Below are 24,484 nucleotides of genomic sequence, written 5' to 3'. Positions count from 1 at the left end.
GTCTGGCATGGCACAGGGATGTATGTGTGCAGTTCATCCATGGTGGCAGCGTAGAGGAGTACGCTAGACTTTTTGGTGGTGATTGCACCCAACTGCCAGGTTATGAAGAGGTGTACATTGGTAGATCCACTATCAACCATTTGGCAACTTCCAGCTTCATGTCCGCCCATAGATATGACCAAGAGAACAAAGGGCCTTTTATAAAAATTAAAAGCCCAGTTTTGAAACCATGTTAACCAAATGAGTGTTTAGCTGTGGTTATTGTCAACTTAGTCTTCATCAAGAAAAGTAGCATAAAAAAAAAATTTACCTATTTAGGAAATATTATTGTGAGGTAATATCTGCTTGATTTTTGTGAATGGAACAGTGTCAGGTCATGACTAAGATCAACACATCCTAACAAATATGATGATATCTGCAATATTTTATAATAAAATAGGAAAATAACTGTTGCTAAATAATTTTAAAACACCCTCCTGATTTCTGTCTGGGTGGAGTAGTCTAGTACCTTTAACCTTCTAAGGCAAGACCATTTCTTCCACTGTTTGAGCAAAGGTAGGAACAGTATGCAAAGGGCAGGAATCTTTTTAATGGCAAATAACCTTCCAATAAAAATTGTCTGAGACACAGGAGGTTTTTTTCAAGAAAAATATTTTACAGACATTTGTTATTGTTTTCATATCTCCTTGGACTAGGACTTTGGGGTTCCGAGGAGCGGCAAAGTTAGAACACAGCAAATAAAAATAAGGGGGAGAGAAGCTGCTCCTTCTCTCGACAGGCTCATCAAAGCACAGTGAACGGAAATACTGTAAGTGGTAACAATTAATCTCCAAAATAGATCCTCCAGAGCCTTTTGCTTGTATTTAAAAAAAAAAAAGTCATGAAGCAGCATGAGGGCGAGAGCCATCAGAGTGAGAAAAGGAACAGAAATGCTATGCCATGCCAGTTTCAGAAAGAGGCAATCAAGCAAATTTTATGGCAAGAAGGCAACGCGTAAGGCCACAGGATTGCAACAGGAGTCACAGAGAACAATAAATTGTTTCAAATTAAGATCAGGCCAAGTACTTCAGAGTCCCACACAGATTTCTTGCTTTATAGTTCAAGAACTCCCAGGACTGTTAAAGTAAACACTGTCCAGGTTGCAAAGGCTAGAGTATGATCACTATGAAGGAGCAGATGAAATGAAGTTTCTCTATAACCAAAAGACTTCAATCAAAGAAGCAGTGCACCCAGAATTAGACTCTTTTTCTTAATGAGATTTCATGATCTTTATGCCTTGTTTTGGGTTAGTGGGTCCCATCTAGATCACTGTAAAGCACATAAATTTAATTGCTATGTGTGCAGTGCTAAAAAGAGGAAGAGGAGGGAAAATACAGTTCTAAACCTCAGAGAAGTCCCTGTTTCATCACTGGTAATAAAGAAGCTAAAACTTACCCCTTTCCAAAGAACCAGCCCTCCTGCCTGCCTCAGGCACCTGAGAGGTGCCAGAAGCCCTCGCCTCCCAAAATGGCCCATGGCAGAGCACCGGCCAGAGCTCGGTGGTAATGGAGACAGACACCTGCCTTTCCCAAAGCTGCAGCTGGGCTCAATCCACCCAGCACACAGTGCAGCCTTTTTACCCCCAAAATGAAGATAAGGTGACAGTGGCCATGAAGCGGCAGGACGTCACACCATGGCAGGGTGCCTGCAGGTGGCCCACAGGCCACATGAGGCAAGTCAGACCTCAAGCAGCACCAGTGACCGAAACGGCACTTGCTACAGCCTCAGGATCAAGAGAAGCGCAAGAGCAGTTTCTGGCCACTCTTCCCTTGTCTACTCCGGTTTGGCACCAAGCATAGCTTAGCTAGTCAAAAAGTCAAGCCAACACGAATATTACATCTGCAGACACCTGTACTGCTTTACATAATGTGTAATCTAATAAAAAGACAGATTATCTTCCCTGCGACATCTGTAGCAATCAGTCACTGTCATTACCAAGAGCACTTTTATAATCAGTATTTTCCTTTCTGTTGCCTCTTCTTGGGAAATGTTTAAGAAAAATACATACTCTAGCACCTAGTTGTGTCTTACAGATGTTAATGAATGGGATTTTTGCATCCACATCTAAGCTTTCCTAAAGGTATCAAGATCTACTAATTCACACACTGCTGCCCCTCTATGCAGTCTTCCCAGACACATGAAAGAAAACCCTAAGACAGGCTCTATTAGAATAAAATATATATAGCCTGAGTTGATCTTTTGTGTCTCTTTAGGACTCAACGCACCTTCACAAAGAATATATTTTATTTTTCCTGCTTTCAGTACAATACTTTGATTAATCAAGTGAGGAACTAAGAGTTCTCTGAGCAGTAAAACTGGTAGATACCCTTCAGAATAAGACTCTGCCACTTGTGAGTATTTGGGTGAAGATTCAGGACACATTTCATTTTATTAATTATCACAGAAAGAGATAGTCTTCTTCCCTCACTTTTGTCTACTCCCATACATCTCCCATCGATCTCCTATACGTCTTGTCATTTAGAGCCAATTGCTAGCATGTGGCTTGCTCACAAAGCTGTAGCTGGCTGATCCTAGAGGTAGCAAAATGGAAACTTTTTACACTTTTACCAGTGAACATAATTCACAGTAGCACTGCTAGAGGCACTGCTTTGGATTAAAATAGTAAAATGCTGTGATACACTTTGCAAACCATTGTACCATAATAACATGCAAATAATTGTACCATGAAAATCTGGGAGGCTTCTACTACATGTAGCCAGCACAACCTATCTCAGGGCAGAGTAAGGCCAAGAGTGGTGAGAAGGGAGGTTTCCAAAGAAAGCCTGTAGTTCCCTGACCACACTGTTTTGCAACCAGTAATCACCATAGTTCATTATCAACACCTTGAGGTTCAGCCTACTGGATCAAGCACTTCAGTCTGAAGCGCATCTCCAGTTGTTTGTCTTTGCATTTATTTTGAGGTAGGGGACTGGCAGTAGACGTGAAGCGTTTTCGCCAAAACAATCTCCAAACTAACAATGGCCCCAGGAGACAGACGGTTGACTATAAAAGCCCTTCCATGAAAACCAGCCTCGTTGCCAGTGTGGGCTGCGCACAGCAAACCTGTTACATCTGATAAGACAAATTCCTTGGACGGTGTCAGTGCCTGTGCCCCACGGGGAGCTCCTTCTGCACCGCCCGGTAGCACCACTGCTTCAGACAAGGAGCCCTCAGTTCAGTTCCCACGTTGAACAAACAGTCTGTGCTCGGACACATCGGCTGCCAGTCCCGGGCTCCGCGCCAGGAGAGCGATTACGTGCCGATAAGCGGGGAGGCAGCTCTACGCTTTGATCACTTTGTGTGTTCCACATTATCGAGTCCGGGTTTACATGCCTCGCGCAGCCGATCGCTGAACAGGGAGCTAGCGGCAGTCACTTAAATGTCTCCATCAAAGCCGCCTGCCACCAAAACTGTAGGCAAACTGCCCAGAAGAGAGCATTAGACAAGAGGATTCAAGCGCATGCTGTACAGCAGAGAACAGGAAAATGTATTCAAAAGGCAGGTATTTGCTAAATCCTACGTATAATTAATTCTAATCCCATAATGAAAGTCGCATGCTTTTCTGCAAACATTCCCCCCCGTTGGTCCTTCCTCCCCACGCTGAGGTCAGACACCGATTCGTGCAAACAAGTACACGCCACCACACAAGAGAGCTGCATCCCCAGGGACTGTGGTCACCCAGCCAGCGATGCCCAGCTTGCTGATCCTTGTCACGGCTCCCTGCTGTCTGACTGCACGTAGCTTTCAGGCATTTTCCAGCAAACAGCTTCTGGGCCGGATCCTCAAAGGCATGCAAGAGACTAACTCCCCTGGAAATCAATTACTAGCGCCAGGCATCTGAATACCATCATAAATCATGAACTTCGTGTTTGTGTTGAGTCGGCAGAGCCCTGTGCCTGGGAGTTAGGGGCTGTGGAGATGCCAATCTAATCATGCCCAGATTTGCAGGGAGAAATGGAGATGTCTACCCAGGCCCACATAGGTAGGCTCGCAGCAGACTGGGCATGGGGAGAAGACTAAAGGCAACATAATTATGTCTGTATGGCCTAATTTCTCCTTCGCATCGTGGCTGCTTCCAGTCCCAGGATGTGTGTTTTCACATATATGCACACATAAATACCAGCACACAGACAACTATTTTCATATATATGTAGATACAGACACACATGAAAGATAGGCACTGTTTGGAAGTAAGAAACAGGGGAAGTCCAAGGGTGCCATTTTCATACAAGAAGGCTGGGTGACTGTCCAGACTGAGCACACGCATTAATATATTTGCAAAAAGATTGGAGCAGAGGCAGTTGCTTTTTCTTTGGAAATGGTTTTACAAATGGATAAACAGAGATCTTCCCAGGCATTGCAAGAAAAGATCATATAATTACCACTGAAGCCAAAGATAGCTTATCGATGATTATCAGTTTTTAAGATGAAGCCATTTATTTAGATGCTTTCACACTTCTGTAAGAAAGCAACTGTAAGGCACCATTTTGAATTTAAAAAAAACCAGAAATAGGCATCCGCTGTATGTGAATATTCCCCATTAGCAGCAGGTTTATGCATGTGTGCATTTTAAAATGTTTATTATGACAATGCTTGTTATGACTGTCTTAGATTTAGTAAATACCACATGATAATCAGACACAGTTGTTAGACCTTGAGCAAAATATGATTTAATTTATTTTTAACATACCGAACAATAGCTGTTTCTTGGTAATCTGAACTGAACACAGACACTCAACACTACTTTGTTTCCTTGGAGGGGACAGTGAAAAGGGGGGGGGTGGGGAACAGACCCACAAACCTGATCTCTGTGGCAGAGTTTCACAAAAGGCAAGAAGGCAGCATAACATTTACCGTAAGTCCTACTTTCCTCTCTACGGAATGCACAGGCCCTTATAGACCCTTTAGCAAGGTAAATTCTTCACCTACTCAAGAAACAGGCGTCGCCTTCAATGAAGCTGTAGGCACCGTTAAAAGTAAAATGATGCAGGACCCCAAACCTGCTTGGGCTGAAGTCAGGCACGGAGCAACCATCTCCTGCCAACATCATGGCTGAGCCCTTGCACAGGGCCTGTGCTCTCCCTTACCATCCTCCTGCTCTTTATTGCTGAAAATAAGACCAAATCAGCATAGCTAGTCTTAATTTCTGTTATGAAACTGATTAGCTTTCAGTGGAAATTTGTGCCAAGTTGCATTTGGTTGCCTTCACCTCCCTGTTTTTATGTGGGGTATGACTGAACTTTCAAAAAGAAACCCCTCAAACTGAGTTTAGTTAGTTTGATTGCAAGTTCAAGAACATCTATCCAAATGACATAAAACCTTGTTTGGCACAGAAAGGCAGAAAAGTGCTTTATATTCAAGTGGTAATGTGTGTATTAAATGGCACCCTAAGCTCTGAGCAAGTACAAAATTATTTGGCAAGCAGAACGTTGTTGGTTTTTCCTGCCCCTGAAAATACAAGTTCCCACTAAAATTCAGTCTCCATATAGTACAGGGTATCCTCAGATCCCTTCAGAAAGTACTCACTGACTGACAAGTTAGTCCTGAAAGGAGTTTAATGATGCAGAGATTAATTTTAGCTGAGATTAATTTTTGAAATAGCGTCTTTGAAAGAAGATCTGTCAGTGATCTTTGGGAAGGTCACTGCTCAACTCATCTACACATCATGGCACTGCTGCTGAGAACCACCAACATCCGCTTGACTTTTCACATCTAAAGACATCCCCCACTTGAAGTCACCTCAGCTATTCACTGGTGCTGAGCGACTACAGGAACTAAGGCCTTGATAGCTGCTCTTCTAATTTTGTGCTAAAATTTCTTAGAAGGAAGGTAGTTGGCTAACAGAGTTAGTTTACAAATGCCAAAAAATATTATATGCCCAGTGATTAACGCTTTTCAGGTGGTAGGGACTGTAACAAAAATAGGTATGGGGTGGGAGTGTGCACACGCTTGCACGTGTAACCCAGCTGTTTAAGGGAACCATACTGTACAAAACAAGAACAATATAGGATATTTGTTACCAAAGTAACACTAAAAATGAAAACAGAAAAAAAAATGTTTATTGCCTTGTGAAGACTTTGTAGCTTTCTCTTACAAGCCCCTCTCTGACTCTGCATGAGCTACCACATACCTCTGCCTGCGAGCTGGGGGACAGCCAGGGAACTCCCCATGGAGGGCTCCCATGCATCTAAGCCCCCAGCTCTCTGCAACACAGTGGTGTTACTCCTTACGCACAGTAACACCTTATTTGCCATTTGCATTGCATTATGCTGTCCCTGCATGTCTCTGTATGACAAAGAGAGACTTCAGTGAGGTTTATAAAGTTCCCATGGGATTGGACCCCCCCGGTCCCCAAGAGCAGAACCATCCCTGGATACACCATTGCAGATACTTGGTAATACGATTGGTTATCAAGGTTACTCCAAAAGTAGCTGTGTTCCTAACCACTTTTGATCTCGAGTCAAAAACATCCTAGAGAATTTAGGTTTTTAACATCAAATAGTTTTAGTAGCCCTCTTCTGGGCACAAAATCTCCAGAGTCACTAGGATTTTTATTTTTCGAGTTTTGCAGCAGTCATTTTCCATGTGGAAGCCCAAGCGCTAGCAAATCCGTCCCCTCAGTGCAGTGGGGAACAGGTCCCTGCAGCTTTAGGCAGCCCCCATGGAAGGGACCCCAGTTCAGGTTCACTACTCATGCCTTATGCCTCTTTGGGAAATACAGCAGTTCAAAAGCAATGTGCGGTACATTAAGCCCATAGGGCTAGTCTCTGGGCAAGTATCTTAGAGGTTCTGAGACATGGGTAAATTTCAATTAACCCCAAAACTGGTTGCAGAGCAATCACTTCCCTGTAAGAACCGATAAATCAAGGTCTGGCTTCCACCCTTTGCAAGACCACCTATGATTTCAAGTCCCACGTGGACGGGCATCACTCTTTCCATACATTCTTTACCCAATCAGGCTAAACCAGCCATTACTTCTTCACACCAATTTAAGAATTACAACTGCTGGTACGTTTTGTTTTGTCTTCAGTTTCTACTGACAAACGCAAATAGCCAGAGGAAGGTCCTTTGTAGTTTTCTCAGGAGAACAGCTCTACCAAAGAGATTATTGAGAAATGTTCTCACTTGAGCTTTTCCTGTAAAAATGTGTTGTTTCAGGGACTCTCTCTCACCCACAGAGCCAACCACACGTGTTCACACACAAGCAGCTGAACACTGTGGTTTAGGGTAACGTTCCTTCACCGTCAAGTGGCTTGCCCCACCCTAGGTAAAGCAAAACGTGTATTGTGTCTTAATCTGAACAACTGGTGCAAAATGATGTGTCACACGCTATGAAGGCACAGTTGTTTCTCCTGCTTCTCCTCCATCTTTCTTCAGACATTCAAACAGTTAAGGTAAAACTTTGCTTTCTCCAAGCCTTTGGCTTCTCTAAAGGTGCACGCATGCACCGATTTACCTGCCATAAATATGTAGACACATTCCCATTGCTTTCTGACAGAAACCAGGGAAAATCCCATTCCAAAACCAGCTTAGTGCTCTGCTGACAGACACCTTTGAAAGCATGTCAGATCACATTACATGAATGTGTTTGGAGATGATCTTTAAATTGCTGGGATTTGGGTAAAGGGTGTGGGAAGTCTTACACTTTGGCTGCATCTTCAGCACAGACTTTTCTCCTCCTCAATCTGGTATTTTCCTTAAGTCCTGTCACTGCCGGAAAAATCTCCTTTTGCTGTTCATAAGCTCTGGAGGACCTGTCCAACGTTTAGGATCTATACACGTCTTTCACAAACCAAGAGCAAGATTTTCAGTAGCTTTTAGGTGTTTAAAGATGCTGGTGGTTTCCTAGCGAGTGCTTCAAATGACAAGAGCTGCACACCCAGACATTCAGAAACAAACTGCAGGGCAGAAAAAAAGGACCTTCAACTTCTCTCTCTCAGCACATAAATAACTTTTTAGAGAAGCTGAGTAGGATGAGACAGGCAGTGAGCTGCAACACTGAAGGACTATCGCAGGCATCCCTCATGCTTCAGGGCAGGCTTGCCTAATAGTGACGGTATCCGACAGCAATAATCCAGCTGGACCCTCCGCCAGGAGGCAGCAAGCAGTAGCAGTCGCACGCACGACTACCACATTTCTCATCAAGACTAATTTTGTCTGATCCCTCCTTCCTTTGGGAGCAGAGGATGAGAGGAACCTACATCTGATGCTGAACACAGGCCGCTTCCCAGGTACCTGCAGCAGACCCCAAGACCCAGACAGCTCATGTGAGGCCACTGGGGAGGCTCTGACCTCCTCCAAAAAGACATCAGCCAAGTCCTATCCATCCTGAGGTTGTTCAGTAAATAAACCCCCACCTTCCACCTCAGCTAGTCACAGGCAGCAGCACCAGCCAAAATCAATAGATGAGAAGCAATTTGTCATTTCCAGGCCACGCTGTTTGGTTATGATGAGTCAAAAAAACACTAAAGGAAACGCAGACGCAGTGAGATCACCTCATTTTCTGGAGCCTTCCTATCTCTAGAAGTCTTGCCCGATCTCCCTCAAAATTTCCACATGCACACACAAAAAGTCTTGTGTGCAGCATGGTCATGCCTGTTAAACCACAGGTGTGTTGTGTGACGCTTGCCAGGGCCGAGGGAGCTCGGCACAAGCAGCAGTAGACTGAGTTCACCCTGGGCTGCGGGCAGGCTGGTGTCTCCCTGTAGGACATTTTTTTCAATTATTTCAAATAGCTCCCACTTGCACACAAAGCCCATGTTTTGTAATAAAAACAAGGGGAAAAAATCACATCCAAAGGAATTTTACCTATTTCCCTCTCCACTTATTCCACTGAAGTTCTTTTTAAAAAAAACAAACCCCAAAAACCTGGCCACCCAAACAACAAAGTAGCCAAGAAGCTAATTTAATAACCTCATTCGTCAAAATCCACCCTGCCCTTCATACTTGTAGGTTTCAACAACAGTCCTAAATCATACAATATATTCTTACATTTTTTTAAATGGTTTAACTGCATTTCTCTCTTCATGCAGGCAATGCTTTTCATTTGGGAGAGATGCACAGGTTGCTGCAAATTTTCCAGCAGCTGGGATTTTCCCTGCAGACTGAGGCAGGCGTTACCCTACTCAGCTCCAGAGAGCCAAAGCTGCAGCCAGTTACTCGTTATGGTACAGAAAGGCCAACAGAGACAAGAGTGGGGACAAACACCACCACCACCCCCACCAAAAAAAAAAAAAGGTCTCTCAGGATCCACGTGCCCAGATGAAGCTGCAGCAGGTTAATAAGTTACCCCATACCAGCTGCGCCCCAGTAACCAATCACGCATGGGCTGTCCTCGCAGTCCGGTGCCATTGAGCTTTAAGCAGAAATGCCGCATCCTAAGGCCCTAATCCTTTAGCTCACAGCAAAGCAGCCAGCCATGGGCTAAAAGCCACATTAAACTCGCTGGAGATGAAGTATTTGCTGAAATGCTTCGCTGAACAAGGATGAGCGCCTGTGCTTGGGCTTCAGCTACACTTACTAACTCCTGTACATCTTGGCTCTGGTTTTCTTTGCCACATGGCAGCTGGATACATCCAAGACCTTAAATTCCTGGGAAAGAAAGTGACCGTAGAAACTCAGCTGTGCAACATATGCTCCATCTAGTGTTTATTCACTAATATTTCATTGTCTTAAATGGTTTGTTTTGCTGTTAGCACATAGTTCCATCTTTTCTGTAGTTTGTTTGTCTATTTAGGAACATTGTTGAAAATATTAACCTTCTGCTGGTTGTTTTAACTACACAATTTTGATTTAGCCTCCACTTACAACCTTCAGTAATGATGGTACACTAATTTCCATGGAGAGATTAGATCTCATAGAGCAAAATGAAGGAGAAATGTTTTAAAAGAGCCATGAGCATTTCTCCAGGTGCTTTGCTAACCCAAAGTGAATGGAGAACTTCGAGCGGGAGTCAAAGGTAAAAACCAAATGACACCCAATGTTACCACCGGATCAATGACCTTCACCACAGCACAGAGCACCAAGAGAAGCAGTTTCCCAGCCCTCCCGGTGCTCAAGCCAAGCTGTACAGCAGCAAGTGGGGAAAAAGCAACTCACGACTCTGGGGCTCAACGCCTGTGGTGCCACTGACCCACCCCCTAAGCTTGGCAAGTCTTGCAGGTGCCCTGCAGCCCGCTCGCACCCTCTGCCCACCGGGCACGAGTCCCTCATGGATGCATTGCAAAGTCCCACCCTCCACAGTTACTCTGAGGCCCTTTTTAGAGGTCCGCTGTACGCAGCACAGTGTTAGGGGAGGCAAGCAGAGCGGCTTACCGCCCCCTCCTCTGTAAATACATATCCTCTCCCTAGCCCCACCTACCTCTCACACTTTCCCCCGGCTCTCCACAGCAGCAGCCCTACCTGCCCAAAGCCACATCTTACAGCCCCTGCGAGGACACGTCCTGGCTCAGGTCAGGTCTCGCTGCCCCTCAAGCGAGGGGGGGTCCTCCCACATGCTGTGGCATCGCCCTGCGCAGGGGTGCCAGGGCCGCAACCCCACAAGCAGCTGGATTTGAGTGGGGACCAGCCCTAGCCCCAGCCGGAAAGGGGAAAAGCTTCACCCTGCGAAAGATACCTCCCAAGGCACGAGGAGCCAGGTGAAGAGGGCTCAATGCTGAGCCACTTTGCCACAGATGGAGGGGCTTTTTTGTCCTTTGTAAAGGCGGGCTGTGGGAGAAGGATGAGAAAACAAGCAAGCAGCACAAAGCTCCTGCTGCCTGCTCCGGCCACCCTCATCACACCTGGGCTCAGTGGAGCCCAGCAGCTGCTGCGAGCAAGTTCAACGAGCAGTTTGGCAAAGCTCTGCTGGTGTGCCTGTGTGGCGGGGGCTTTTCCAGCAGCTCCGGTTGGGTGCAAGGAGTCTTTGCACTGTGGAAAAGCAGGGAGTCAAGGACAGCATCAAGCCTGGCAATTGCCATGTGCATTTCCAAAGAGCGGGACATGCCTCCCGGGCTCGGTGGTGGGACAAACTGCAAAATACTCAAACTGTAACACATGGAGAGTCTCCTCATTACCTCAGGCTGCCCCCAAAATTTGCAGTTGTTTAGGGAGTTCCTGGTTGCTGATTTGCTGCTCACCAGCTATTAACACTGCTACTGCAGAAAAGAAAGCCACCAGCAGATGGGACAAGAGGTTCCAAGCTTATATTTTGATAAGGAAGAAAAAGAAAGAAAAACCAATCCTGTTCTGTTGTGGTAGCAGGGCTGGTGAAGTGCTGGGGTGGGCTGCCTGGGCAAGGGACAGGGGCCACAGCGGGGGAGACTTTCAGAAAATAGTTGAACGTCCCCAGAGAAAGACTTGGGGTGGCTGACCCTGCCCGGAGGCAGTGATGGCCCAGCGAGCTCCTAGATGGCCCTGTTCTTCGGGGTGAAGGCTGAGAGGAGGGGAGCCCGGCTCAGGAGGAGAGCTGGCAAGGAGCTGTGATAGAAACGGAGAGCCCCTGGACTCTGCAGCCACAGGGCACAATCCTAGGCACAGATTTAAGCCTGCAGAAACTGATCTTTCATTGCTATGGAAAGCATAGCAGAAGGGGCATTGATAATTTAGTTTCCTTGGGCAGAAAGCGTTGAAGGGATCCCCACATGCTCCTGCCTGCTCTCCCCCTGTGCCAGAGCTTGCAGCAGAGCTCCCCTAACCTGGTGTGGTGGCACTGACACAAGCAAAAAATCAGCAAATTGCACTTTGGGCATGGGAGGGAGAGGGTCCTCATATGGAGAAATGTCAGAAGGCACCACCCAGGGTGTGTGGGGTAGTATAAAACTAAATGCATATAAGGACATTTGCTGTAATAGCACTATTTGAGTAAGAGCCTCCAATAAACCAGATACAGGCCTGCTGCAGGATGTCCTCCAGGGCAACACACAAACCAGAGCCAGTCTGCAGAGGATTAGGTCCGGTTTGCTGCAGAAAACGAGAGCAGGTTGGCCCTAATGGGAAACGCATGACACAAAAAAACATTTTCTGCCAACTGTGGGTTTTGTTGTGTTTTTCGCAGGTGATGGCCATGCTGCTCTTCCCTGTGCAGCTGCTGGCAGTGGCTGTCACCATTTACCTAGAGCTGGTGAGGTCTGCTCAAGGCGGCGTCTACTATGGGATCAAGCAGCTGCCGCCGCAGGTGCCCCAATACCCACCCCTCGGACAACAAGTACCTCACATGCCGCTGGGCAAAGAAGGCATCCCGATGCAGCACATGGGCAAGGAGGTGCCCCACATGCAGTATGGGAAGGAGTACCCCCACCTGCCTCAGTACCGGAAGGAGGTCCCCCAGATACCTCTGCTCGGCAAGGACATGGCTCCCAAGAAAGAGAAAGGTAGGCTTGGCACATCCCTCACCGCCCCATCTGCCTGGGGATAACTGAGGACGGGGAGCAGGCTGCTGCAGGCTGGGCACGGCACCCAGGTGCTCTGAGGGCTGGCCAGGTTGGTACCTGGCCACAGGTCAACAAAATGGGCTCCCGTGAGCTGTGGGGCAGCTCCAGGCCAGCAGAACAAGGTCACAGTCATCCTCTGGGCTGTAGCACGGCCCCTGAGCAGCCCGACCTGTGATGAGCCTCCAGCACCCGGGGCTGGCCCCAGGTTTGTTTGGGTGCTTGCATGAGGCTAGGAGAAGCCTCGTAATCCCACTCGCCTGCAGAAAAACCTCTGATGGGGTTTCAAATCATGGCCGGGGTGGACAGGACAGGGTCCTGCCTGGAGGTGTTCCCACTCTCACTGCAGCGACTGGACATGAAATAAGAGCTAAGAGCCCCAATGTTCAAATTTACGGGAATATCACAGTTTTTTCTGGATTTGACCAGACCCTGTGATTTAGAGGTTTGCAGATAAAAACATACAATTGCTCTTCTGACTCTGCAGTCCTCTTTCTGTGAGTTATTTATGGGAGTAACGGAGGCACTGAAGGTACAGAGCATTACTGCACGAGTCTGCGCGTACAAGTACTTTCAGTATTCAGTACAGCAAGTTTGGACAATACTAAGATATTTAAGAAAACAACAAAAAGTGTTCAAAATACAAAGGGCAACCAGGAACACCCAGTGGCATAAAATCCTTGTGGGGACATCTGTGCAACCTCAGACAAGCTGGTTAACTCTTTGTCTTATTGAGGGTTCAGTGTAACCACAGCCTGCGCTGGCTCCACAGGGAAATGGAAGATTTCAGGGCCTATTTTTGGAGTGTCTGCACAAGCACGACTGGCTGTAGTAAAACCAACACATCTTGTGAGCAAAGGAGGTTTTCTACATACATAAAACACAACATGTGCAGAGAGGGAGGGTTTCTGCCTCCCATATTTAATTCTCTTGCCCTGAAACCTCATCTGTCCCCTTCCCCCAAACCTCTCACTTCTTTATCCATTTCAGAGCTGGAGAAAAGCAGACTTTCCACTTAACACAAAAAGCCTGCAGTTTGAAAAGCAACCAACCCCAGCACAACCATTCCCACGCGGCAAATCCCTCACCCTGACCTGCAATGCTAAGTGGTCACATACACAAAAATGTGGGTTTGGACAATAAAAACATTTTGTGAAGTGTTTAGGAGACCTCTAACTAGATGTGGCTACGCCAAAAACCTGTGGGAGCTTAGCAATGGTGGGTAAGGCTATAGGTTTCCAGTAATATCTTAATGGGAACCAAAGCCTTGGTGAAAATGCGGTCATACCTACGTACAAACTTCTTATTGACACAGTCTTTTTTAATTGATCTTGCTAGTGTAAGCCCCTCCAGCAAAAGCACTTTTATGCCAGAACTACTTCTACAGCACCAGAGCACTGAGCCGCTTGTTTGTCCTGTGAAAACTCTTTAAAGTAGATTAGTCTACAGCAATATGGGACAAAAAGCAGATTTCACTGCTTAAGACTGTTGTATAGGTAGTTGCATGGCAGAAAATAAGCAGGTATGATGCAAAATAATTATTTTATGGAAACAGAAACATGCATGCAAGTTTAGGGTACACGAAACGGTCGGAACATCCTCTTCATTCCAAACACCAACCTGTAACTCGCCGGCCAGCTCTGCCTCCCCGCCTACCACAAAACCAAGAGGCATCATAACAAGCACATTCAATTGAAACCTGCCTTTGTGTTTCTCAGAGGACGCAACTGCAATCACCTTTTGTCTCTCCCCCCTCCCTTTTTCTTTTTTTCTTTTCTCCCCGACCCAGAGATACCCATACGCAGTCTGAGGGGTGAGCAAGGTCCCCCCGGTGAGCCGGGACCGAGAGGGCCGCCAGGGCCACCAGGATTACCGGGTCTCGGTGTGCCAGGAGCCAAAGGAAAGCCAGGCCCGCAAGGATATCCAGGAATTGGGAAGCCGGGTTTGCCGGGGATGCCGGGGAAACCGGGGGTCATGGGGCCCCCAGGGCCAAGAGGGGAGATGGGGCCAAAGGGGGAGATCGGACCCATGGGGATACCTGGGCCGCAGGGACCGCCGGGGCCTCACGGGCTTCCCGGCATAGGGAAAGCGGGTGCTCCGGGGCTGCAGGGACAGCCGGGGCCAAAGGGTGAGCCTGGGATGAAGGGACCCCCGGGAGTCCCCGGGATCCCAGGGCCAAAAGGGGAGAAGGGCGTCGGGATCCCAGGTTTGCCAGGCCTGAAGGGTCCACCTGGCCCCCCCGGCCCTCCTGGCCCCGTGGGGCTGCCAGGGGTTGGCAAGCCAGGCATGGTCGGCTTCCCCGGCCCGCAGGGACCCCTGGGCAAACCCGGACCCCCGGGAGAGCTGGGGCTGCAGGGGCCCCCAGGCGTCCCCGGGATCCAAGGCCCTCCCGGCCTGCCCGGCGTTGGCAAACCCGGCCAGGATGGCGTCCCCGGCCAGCCGGGCTTCCCGGGCGGCAAAGGGGAGCAAGGCCTGCCAGGCCTGCCAGGGCCCCCCGGCCTCCCGGGCGTTGGGAAGCCAGGCTTCCCCGGGCCCAAAGGGGAGCGCGGTGTGGCGGGTCTGCCCGGCCCCCTGGGGCCGAAGGGGGAGAAGGGGCACGCGGGCCCGCCCGGCATGGTGGGGCCGCCGGGGGAGCCAGGCCAGCCGGGACTGCCGGGCATCATGGGCCCCCCGGGGGCTGCCGGCTTCCCGGGACCCAAAGGAGAAGGGGGTGCCGTGGGGCCACCGGGACCAGTCGGCCCCAAGGGTGAACCCGGCCTGCAGGGGTTTCCGGGAAAACCAGGCTTTCCCGGGGAAGTGGGGGCTCCCGGGCTGCGGGGGCTGCCGGGCCCCACAGGGCCCAAGGGGGAAGCTGGACAGAAAGGCTTGCCGGGGCTGCCGGGCGTCCCAGGGCTCGTGGGGCCGAAGGGCGAGCCGGGGCTCCCCGGCGCCCAGGGCCTTCAGGGCCCCTCGGGCATCCCAGGCATCGCAGGACCCAGCGGTCCCATCGGCCCCCCGGGGCTGCCGGGGGCGAAAGGGGAGCCCGGCCTGCCCGGACCCCCCGGCTTCCCTGGCGTGGGCAAACCTGGTGCTGTGGGGCTGCAGGGACCCCCAGGGAAGCCCGGGGCGCTGGGTCCCCCTGGCCAGCCAGGACTCCAGGGGCCGCCTGGCCCCCCCGGGCCCCCAGGTCCCCCGGTCATCATCCCACCCACTCCGCCAGCTGTGGGAGAGTACCTGCCCGAGGTGGGGCCCAGGATAGACGGCGTCAAGCCCCCCTACGGCTACATGGGCAAGAAGGGCAAGGCTGGTGGCGTCGTCTACGAGATGCCCGCATTCACGGCGGAGCTCCTCACCCCCTTCCCCCGGGTCGGGGTGCCCGTGAAGTTCGACAAGCTCCTCTACAACGGCCGGCAGAACTACAACCCCCAGACGGGGATCTTTACCTGCGAGATCCCCGGCGTCTACTACTTCGCCTACCACGTCCACTGTAAAGGGGCCAGCGTCTGGGTGGCGTTGTTCAAGAACAACGAGCCGCTGATGTACACCTACGACGAGTACAAGAAGGGCTTCCTGGACCAGGCTTCGGGCAGCGCTGTCGTCCAGCTGATGCACGGAGACAAGGTTTACGTTCAAATGCCATCCGAGCAGGCGGCAGGACTCTATGCCGGGCAGTATGTCCATTCGTCTTTTTCAGGATATTTATTGTATCCCATGTAAAACAAAAGCCAGACACACACACACACACACACACACAAAATCAAAACCTTTCTTCTCTGCTTCAAACTTTTATACCATGAAAGATGCATTTTATGACCGTTTCAGACCATCTTGTACAAAAAAAAAAAAAAAGAAGTTTAACATTATGCACAGCTAGTTATAAAAAAAAAAAAAAAAAAGGCGTGGTGAACATATCTAAAGATGTGTATCAGGTTCATAAACAGTTGTTTTGCACCCAAGGGGGACATATTAGCTGTACATTATATATTTCTGTGATGCCATGCTTACTTCATTTCATTCACATTAATTCAGTTACTAAGGTTCAAATCAGTGTACGTCACTCACTCCTGTTGCATATTTGACTGCTGCATTGATCATTGTTACAAGATGAAAACCAGTGAGTTAAACCAGAGTAGGTCTGTCTCAAGTGATACGGAGAAATTTGAGTGGCTTTTTATTTGTTTGGGTGGGGGTTTTTATGGTTTTTTGACAGCAGGTCTGCCTGAAGAGCAAAGGTTCTCTTAGCCGGAGACCTCTATTTCCCTTCCCCCCATATAAAATATTCCTGCAGGTGTGCTTTTTCCCTGACCAATTTATTTGTGATAGAAAAGGAGTATTGATGGTGTAACTGTTCCCCACGAGCCTTCTCCAGCAGTCATTGGACCCAGAATGCCACCTCTGAGTCCAGCAGGCGCTGGGTTCACCTGCAATTGCCACAGCACTCAAAAAGTCTCCATCTGCATTTGCACAGATGAAGCAGATGAGGTAGATCAGAGACAAAAATGAAGGGTTCCCCCTTTGCTTTGCGCTACACGATTGAGACATTTTGGCCAACGTGTGGCAATACAGCAGGGCGGTATAAATTCGCTGGGATTTCTGTGCTCGTGGTGAGAACCTGCATCTGTTTGGCTTGTCAGAAGAGACGCCTATTCTGCCACTCAGCGAAAATTAAATCAGTTTGCTCTTCAATGACTAGGCAAAGCAGAGGTAGCTCTGTTTGCTAATTAACTAATTTGTTGTTTGAGACTAACCGATAACTTGACCAGCAATACTGATCACGCAAATTTATCCGAGAACTTCATTTTATATAAAAGCCAATTTCCAGTCCTTATTTATATGTTCCCAATTGTCAAGGAGAACCTGCAGGCCTCGATCTTTTCTGTACATGAGGAAATCAACTTCTCTGCGAGAGCTGTCTGTTCATCAGTGGTGCTAATCTCACCTCCAAAGTACTCGTTTCCAAAGGGCAGCGTACTTTGCTGTGGTTCCCTGTACATTGCTGCACATCACACACTGTTAATGCTAGTTGAAAGAGCTAAATACTCATCACTTCTTCAATGTCTTTAGCTAATGCTACCGCTTTTGATTCAAAAATGAACTAGATTTTTCATGCAGAACTAAGATTGGATTTAACTGGCATTACCATTATTTAAATGCAGAGTTTAATGCAGTCTAACATTGACTAAGGACTCCAGTGATATAATGTGGTGCTTTATCTCAGAAATTTTATGGAACGGTGGCAGGAACGGATGGACAGTTTACCAGGCATTGGTGACTTCAGTGTGTTCCCAGAATATATGAGATATGTCAAAAGCAAATAATTTTGTATTTAAAATTTTTGTACTGATTTGAAAAAAATATCTTATTAAATATCTAAAAAAAAAAAAATTCCTGTCTTCATTCAGCAGAACTGTTAGAAGGAACATTCAACCCGCTGAATTCATGTATCAGACCACAAGGACTCTCTGAAACCACCGACAGCCTGATATTTAAAAAAAAAAAATTATATCCCCTTTTCTTTCGTTCCGCTTGACTGGCAAAACCTGCCCTAAGCCGCTGGGGAGAAGGCGCTGCCCCGGCATCGCATTTAGTGGGGGGGAGCGGCTGGGGCTGGGGGGAACGTGCAGAGCAAGGGGCTGCACAGGTGGCCTGCGGGGACGGGCGCCCGCTCAGCGTGAGCCCAGCTTAAAAAGGCACAGGGGCAGCATCGGGAAGCCAAGAAATGAGACGCCGCAGAGGCGCGCTGTTAAGGGTTTGTGCTCGCCTAAAAAGCCAGAGCTGGCTGCCCAGGCTGGGAGATGCATGCCACATCCCTGGCTCTCCCTCTGATTTGGAAACAGCTTTTCCCATTCCTCCTCCTCCCCACTTATTTCACCTGCAGCAAAAACCTAGCGTGAAAGCGGCAACGTATTCGTCACCGATCTACATCACTATTCGACTGTGGCTCTGTTGCGGGGAGTAAATTATAACCCACAGCGTAGCTCCCCTGATCTCACCTCAAAGACAGGCGTTTCCTCTAAACTGTCAGTACTGAAATGAATGCACTGAATACCTACTTGTGTCAGGTAATCGTTTTCTAAATCTCCCTTAGACTCCCTGAAGCCGCTGGCTAGCTAAGCAGCTTCCCGCTCCCCAGCATCTCATTTTTACTGCACAAAGAGAATGTGAAAGCAAAACATGAGTGAAGAATTGCCATCAGTGTCTCTTACTTTCTATCTAAAGTCTTTCATCACAGTCCATCTTCTTAAACATTTTTCATTTTAGCGTTCCCCTGAAAGTCTGCAATAAGACAGGCGAGATTAAAAAAAACCATGAAAAATTAAAATCAGGAGGATGCTGCTCTTGATCTTACCCACAAAACTATGTCCTAGTTTTGGTTTTACTCAGCCTGGAGTGAGACCTCCACTTGCAATACAGCTCAGCCTACGTAGGTTCAAAAATTTTCAGCTGTTTGCTCTACTAAGCACCAAAGTTTGTTCTGAAACTCGATACTGTATCTGACAACACTGTATGTACTTTACACAGCATTAATAATGGGGCTGGGCACACGTGCGTGTCCGCGCACACACACAGCAATGACCTTGCAAAAATAAGCCTGAGGGCACCATCTTTAACACAGTTTATTCATGGGAGAATAATCTCTTTCCATTTGTAGCATTCAAAATGTGACTTGAAACAACTGTAAGAACATCTTTAAAATACAGCTGGCACTTTAAAGGCATATTTAACTTAAGACAAATGGCAAGTAAGTGTTTACCAATACCAAAAACAGACATTGAACTTCCTATGTTCTTAAAAATCAGACTCCACTTAAAAGTTAAGGTATCTATACTACCTGCCAGGGCACTGTTAAAAAGGAAAGCGTGGCATAGGAAACAAGCGGTACCACACATTAATTATTAAGCACCAAAGTTGTCTGTATCATTATCACCAATACAGTCGCTGGAAATGTCACTCAGTAATATCTTTTAGGCACTCTCAGATTTGTATTTAGTGCAACAGTTTGTGACCTTCCTTCTTAAGTCATAACGCTGTACTTCCCTCAATTATTACAGCAGAGGGAAAAAATACTTTCCCGACAGAAAACGAACAATCAAACAAACAAAAACCCCCAAAAGTCTGAGCCAAACAGAGCTTTCAGCTGATGCATGTCATCCTGCTGGTTTTAGGCGTACTTTGGTACCTTAGAGCTGGGCCTTTCTGATGGTGCAGCATTTTGAGGGGGGTGGCAGATAAAATGCAGGAGCACCTTTGCTGTAAGATGCCGCTGTCTTGAAATTCAGCAGGCTGCTGGAGAACGGGACAGAGGAGAATAAAGGATGAGAGCATCTGACTTTGCAACTGATACAGGAAGAAAACTGATGGGAGATACAGGGTACCTATATAGTTACACCATTACCAGGCACAGAAATAAACCCGGCAGTACCCTGGGATTCAAAGTTGGCAGCTTTGCTGCTGCTTGATGCGATAAAAAAACTGGGTAGCTTTTAAAGTGAAGTTTCAAAAGGGAAGTTTCAGTGCAGAGATTTCACTTTCAGGAATGGCAAAAATGGAAAAAGAAAATCTTAATAGCAGCTCACTCTCAGACTAAGATGTACATATTTGGAGATAGCATTATTGCTTTTTTCAAAAAGTCCCAAGGCAGGTCTTTGGTACTGCAAAACGCCTGTGAAATTGCGTGCCTGGATAGAATAGACACTGTGGTCTGTGGGCATTACTGAGAAACACGCTACGTCTGGGTATTCTGGCCTGCATGAAGTTAGCATAAAAGCCATACCTGACCTCAAGGCAGAGTAGCAGAAATGACTGTGTGAAGTAGGTGATGAAGCAGGGCTGGTGTACACAGAATCCTACCAAAACGTCTTAGCAGGGGGGGAAATGAATCACTTGGGTCACTGCTTATTATTGAAGAGAAAATCTACCGGCCTGCAAGCTGCGCTTTCAAAAAAAAGTAGTACCCTGTGGTTTACCAACAGTATCAGCTCTTGGCTCGGTCCTGAGTGAACAGGTCTGGCTCTAAATGTTCCTCAGTCACCCTGGGACAATAACCGTGGCATAAGTGGACTCGACGTCCCTGCAGGAGCACAGAAGTGGGGGAAAAGTATCCCTGGGAGTACTGCTTAATTTCAAAAACAAGTCAGTCATATGAATGGGGAGGCTTATTAAGACGAAATAAAAAGGAGCAGCTGATAAGGCTAAATGCTTGTAGACAGCATATTAAATGCATTGGAAAATATCAAACTTTATTAAAAAAAAAAATCTTAGTGAGACAAAAGCTGATGTAGTAAAAAAAAAAAAAAAAAAGGAGTCTGCCTTAAGTAAAAGAGTTTCGGGAGGACACCATTTGCTTGCCATGAAGCCTTTTTTCCTATTATTTTTAGGTGATTCTAACTATAGCAGAACAAAACCAAAAAAAGCAGAAAACCTCCTAGGAAAATTAGGAGAAGGAATCAGTTTAGATTAGTGGGAAGAGTATCTCCGGAGAGGAAATAAAACAGAGAAAATAACCACATCCTCAGAACCACAGCTCCCTCCTGACCTGGGTGGAGAAGCAGAGGGCAGCAGCCTGCACCATCACAAGAAGCAGGCACTGCGAGGAGAGGGCGAATTCAACAGCTCTCCTGGAAAAAATTCTCCCAGTCAGCATACCGCACGACGTTACCTGGATGCGGCTGGATCTGTGGCGGCAGCCCGTGGGAGAGCTGGGGGGGCCCGGCCCTGGGAGCAACCGCAGGTTTCGAGGGGGAAGAGGCAGCCCTCCGCTCCTGCCCGGCTCTGCTCTCAGCAGAGTCCAAGGTCTACCAAGGACTTGTAAGCAAAAAGAGCTCAGACAACACCACAACCTTTGCAAAAAGCCTTACCTCGGCATTTTTTTCAGGTGGAGTTGCTATTGTCAGTAGTCTAAATCACTGCAGGTCTGGGGCTGCAGAGTCACATGCAAACCTTTTTAATTAACTGAAATAATGATGAGAAATAAATGCCGGTAGAGACAAAGACAGTAGTGTCACTGTTTTCTGATGCGAAACCCCACCTGTTTGTATTCAGATTTTTAAGCAAAGATCTCCTCAAAGCCTCAGAAATGTGTATGTTTTAAAAAAAGAAAGAAAAAAAGAAAAAAGAAAAAAAAAAAAGGAAATTCAAATAACTGAGTAAGAGCCCTTCTGGCACCCGATGAAGAAATTCTGGTTTCTTCCATTTCCACCACCACAGTCACCGGCTCTGGTGCCCCAGGACCTCTCGCGCTCCCGCTCTCCTCCGGGCTCTCGCCTGCTGCCCTGCGCATGGCTGGACAAGGGGCCACCCCTGCAGCATCACCTGCAGCAGCTGGGCCCAAGGGACACACATCCAGCTGGCAGGACACCTTGGCACAGCCTGTCCCTTGCTGGGGACACATCTGGGCCCCTCCCCGCCCCCTGCCACAGGTTTTTATGACATCTGGAGTAATTTCAGGTACATCCAATTTGCTTGAAACAGACCAAAGCTCAGGAGCCATTACGTGAAACCACAAGCCTCCTCCCCTTCGGCTGTGGCTCCCCTCTAAATCACACTGCCCTCACTAATTCCCAAACATCAGAGCCAAGGAGCTAAAGAGGGAGGTGAGAACTATGGGAAAGTGTGGGGTTTGTTTTTTTTTTAATACCTATTGCACTCTGCAAGAGAAATAGGAAAAAAGAAAGATGACTCTTTGGTCATTTCAGTGCTTATTCCTCTACGTTGCTGCAGCAAAGAAATTGCATTCAGTGCTCTTGTAATCCTCAGCTTCTGAAAACACAAATACCGTGCTCTTGACCTGCTAGAGGTTTGCAATTACTTGCACTGCTCCTAAGCATACTCTCTCTGTAATTTCATTAAAAAGCAGCAAAAGTTTTTCCACCAACTTTAAAGACTTTTTTTTTTTGAGGTGGACTTCTTGGTGCTTTCTTTAGGTGTGATTGATCAAGATAACCGTAACATCTTCAAGCAAATCTGCCACAACTGAAAAACCTGACATACATATACACTCTATGAGACAACTGGGACAGCACATTACTTGTTCTTCTTTGACAGTTGTCAAGGGTGTTCCCAGGCAGATTTAATTTATTCAGCAGGCATGTCCAAGACAAACCAATACAGGAAACATAAACGTCCCATTAAATGTTTCAATTAAAATCCCAAGTAAGTTCCCACCGCTAAATTATTTAGTTAAGCCACATCCTTTAAACCTAAATGTCAAGACAGGAGAGGTAAACAGAAGGCAAATGATAATTCAGCTGAGGTACATCTTGGATATCCCCTAGCACACTCTGCTGCCAAAAATGGGAACATGCATTGCTCATATTGATGCATTTCAAAGGTGGAAACGCATTGCAGCATCTGAGAAAGGAGACTGTGTTGGTTTGGAAAAACACACCTTGATTCTTGGGAAACAAACAGAAAGGTACACGAGAGCCTGTCCTGGAGATCTAGGAATCCAACAAGCATGGGCTCTAAGTTTAAACTCAGGCGTGAACATCTCTGTCCCAGCTCACATTTCTGTTGTGGTCTGGGGGAAGCGGCTGACACGCAGGTAGTTAGGACAACTCTTCAGTCTTCATGCTCCCTCTTATTCTAAGTCAAGCCACCAACTGTAAAATTTATTGGACGCGCAGCACAGAGAGTATGGTTTTCCATAAACCAGGTACAACACGAGCATTGTCAATACCAACATCTCCACAAATCAGATCAGAGAGTCTTCACCTTCAGCAAAGGCAGACAGCAGTTCAGAGACGACGGCCAGTGCAGAAGCTGTGGCTTCTTTGCTGAAGAGGGACATCCCCTCCTCAGGAGTAGGGCAGACCAAAACCTGTACACTCTCTCTGTTCCCCCTTCTCCCAAACACAGAGTAATGATTTATAGGCATCATTTTAAAGCCATTTTCATACTACAAGACAAACATTCAAGACTTTACTTCCATCTACTAATTAAACACTGGTCATCTCAGTCTCTTGGCAGTGTAAGTCTTTTGGAGGACAACACCAGAAACGAAAGTATTCCAGAGAAGTAATCATTTGGAAAGAGTTCTTGCTGATAAATAAGTGATGTGCATCACATTTTATTATATCCCTGATACTTTCAGCTGAAAGTTTCATGGTTTTCCCGTTATTAAATAGCTTCACAGAAATTCAGTTAACTCCGTTTGCAACAGTCCATTACCCTCAGGCTTAGAAGCTTCTGCCTTGGTGAGGTTTCTGTGCTCCTTTTAAACGGTAAACAGTTATGCTGCACTTAAAAAATAAAAAAATGTCATACAAAAAATAAAAAATTTTCAAATCTTGAAAATAGCGATTGTTCTTTGTACCTTCCATTCAGCTTTCACGTCAAATTGACGACAAAGTTCTTGTCTATAAGCTTCTTCAAAAATCTCTGCTCAGCGGTGATGTTGTGGTATTCATTCTAAAGAGATGTGAGGGAATAATAAAAAAAATTAAATTCAAATTATTACCAGAAGCATCACTTCGTTGTTCTTTCCTTTTAATGACCTGCAATGCTCAGAAGATGCTAAGAGTAGGAAAGCTCTGGGGAAAAGACTGTAGCACAGTGTCCCAGGAAAACAAGTGAGTGACTCTATTGCTCAAAACTAGATTAGCTTTCCCATTAGGACAGAAACCAAAAGGGATGATCCTTCCGTGGACAGAAGTCCTTCCTTTACTAACTCTCCCAACTCCTCTCCGTGCTTGGAGGGAACAGCTGCATAACCACATTTGCAGCACAAGCAGTCAGAAAATGACTAATTCTCAAAGCTCAATGCAGGTTCTTGAAAAGGACACATCAGGCAGTTGTAAATCGGATGCATCCTGCCAATCAGTTTCAACAAGCCAAAACCAGCCCATCTTCTGTGCTGTATCCAGATCCTGGATACAGAAGAGACCGCTGAGGTTAGTGGAGGACAGCACAAGGGAAGCTTGCTTACTTACTTAACTGACAATCTCAGACACGGAATCCAGTAAATTAAAATTAATATAATACAAGCACTGCATACAAGATTATACATATATAGATAATATTTACAACTTAATGCCACTACAAAATTAATGATAAGGATT

At 47.0% G+C, this 24,484-nt stretch overlaps 2 protein-coding genes across 8 annotated transcripts in view; one reads left to right on the top strand and one right to left on the bottom strand.

The window, feature by feature from the left end:
* Nucleotides 1-12,076: 12,076 nt before the first annotated feature.
* COL8A1 (collagen type VIII alpha 1 chain) lies at nt 12,077-16,142 on the top strand. 2 transcript variants are annotated; one of them, XM_009487733.2, is made up of 2 exons: nt 12,077-12,389; nt 14,236-16,142. In XM_009487733.2, the coding sequence occupies exons 1-2, from the start codon at nt 12,077-12,079 to the stop codon at nt 16,140-16,142; spliced, it is 2,220 nt and encodes a 739-aa protein (XP_009486008.2). The 2 variants fall into 2 exon arrangements, with proteins under 2 accessions (XP_009486008.2, XP_075577430.1); XM_075721315.1 differs by having other exon boundaries at nt 12,077-12,398.
* A 5,907-nt stretch (nt 16,143-22,049) lies between these two features.
* ST3GAL6 (ST3 beta-galactoside alpha-2,3-sialyltransferase 6) overlaps nt 22,050-24,484 on the bottom strand; it is a 50,433-nt gene continuing 47,998 nt past the window's right edge. For all 6 annotated transcript variants that reach the window (XM_075714538.1, XM_075714533.1, XM_075714551.1 and 3 more), the window contains one exon: nt 22,050-23,834. In XM_075714538.1, coding sequence (XP_075570653.1) covers nt 23,754-23,834 — 81 coding nt within the window. In that variant the 3' untranslated portion in view covers nt 22,050-23,753. The remainder of the gene's footprint in view (nt 23,835-24,484) is intronic.

This window comes from Pelecanus crispus, chromosome 1, assembly GCF_030463565.1.
Source record: "Pelecanus crispus isolate bPelCri1 chromosome 1, bPelCri1.pri, whole genome shotgun sequence".
Classification (NCBI taxonomy): domain Eukaryota; kingdom Metazoa; phylum Chordata; class Aves; order Pelecaniformes; family Pelecanidae; genus Pelecanus; species Pelecanus crispus.
The sequence above is the reverse complement of the archived record's forward strand: the minus strand, read 5'-3'. Positions and strand labels throughout refer to the sequence as shown.

Coding starts and splice junctions, on each gene's coding strand:
- COL8A1 (XM_075721315.1), top strand. CDS start 12,077: ATGGCCATGCTGCTCTTCCCTGTGCAGCTGCTGGCAGTGGCTGTCACC. Junction 12,399..14,235: donor GAAAGAGAAAGGTAGGCTTG/GCACATCCCTCA, acceptor TCCCCGACCCAG/AGATACCCATACGCAGTCTG.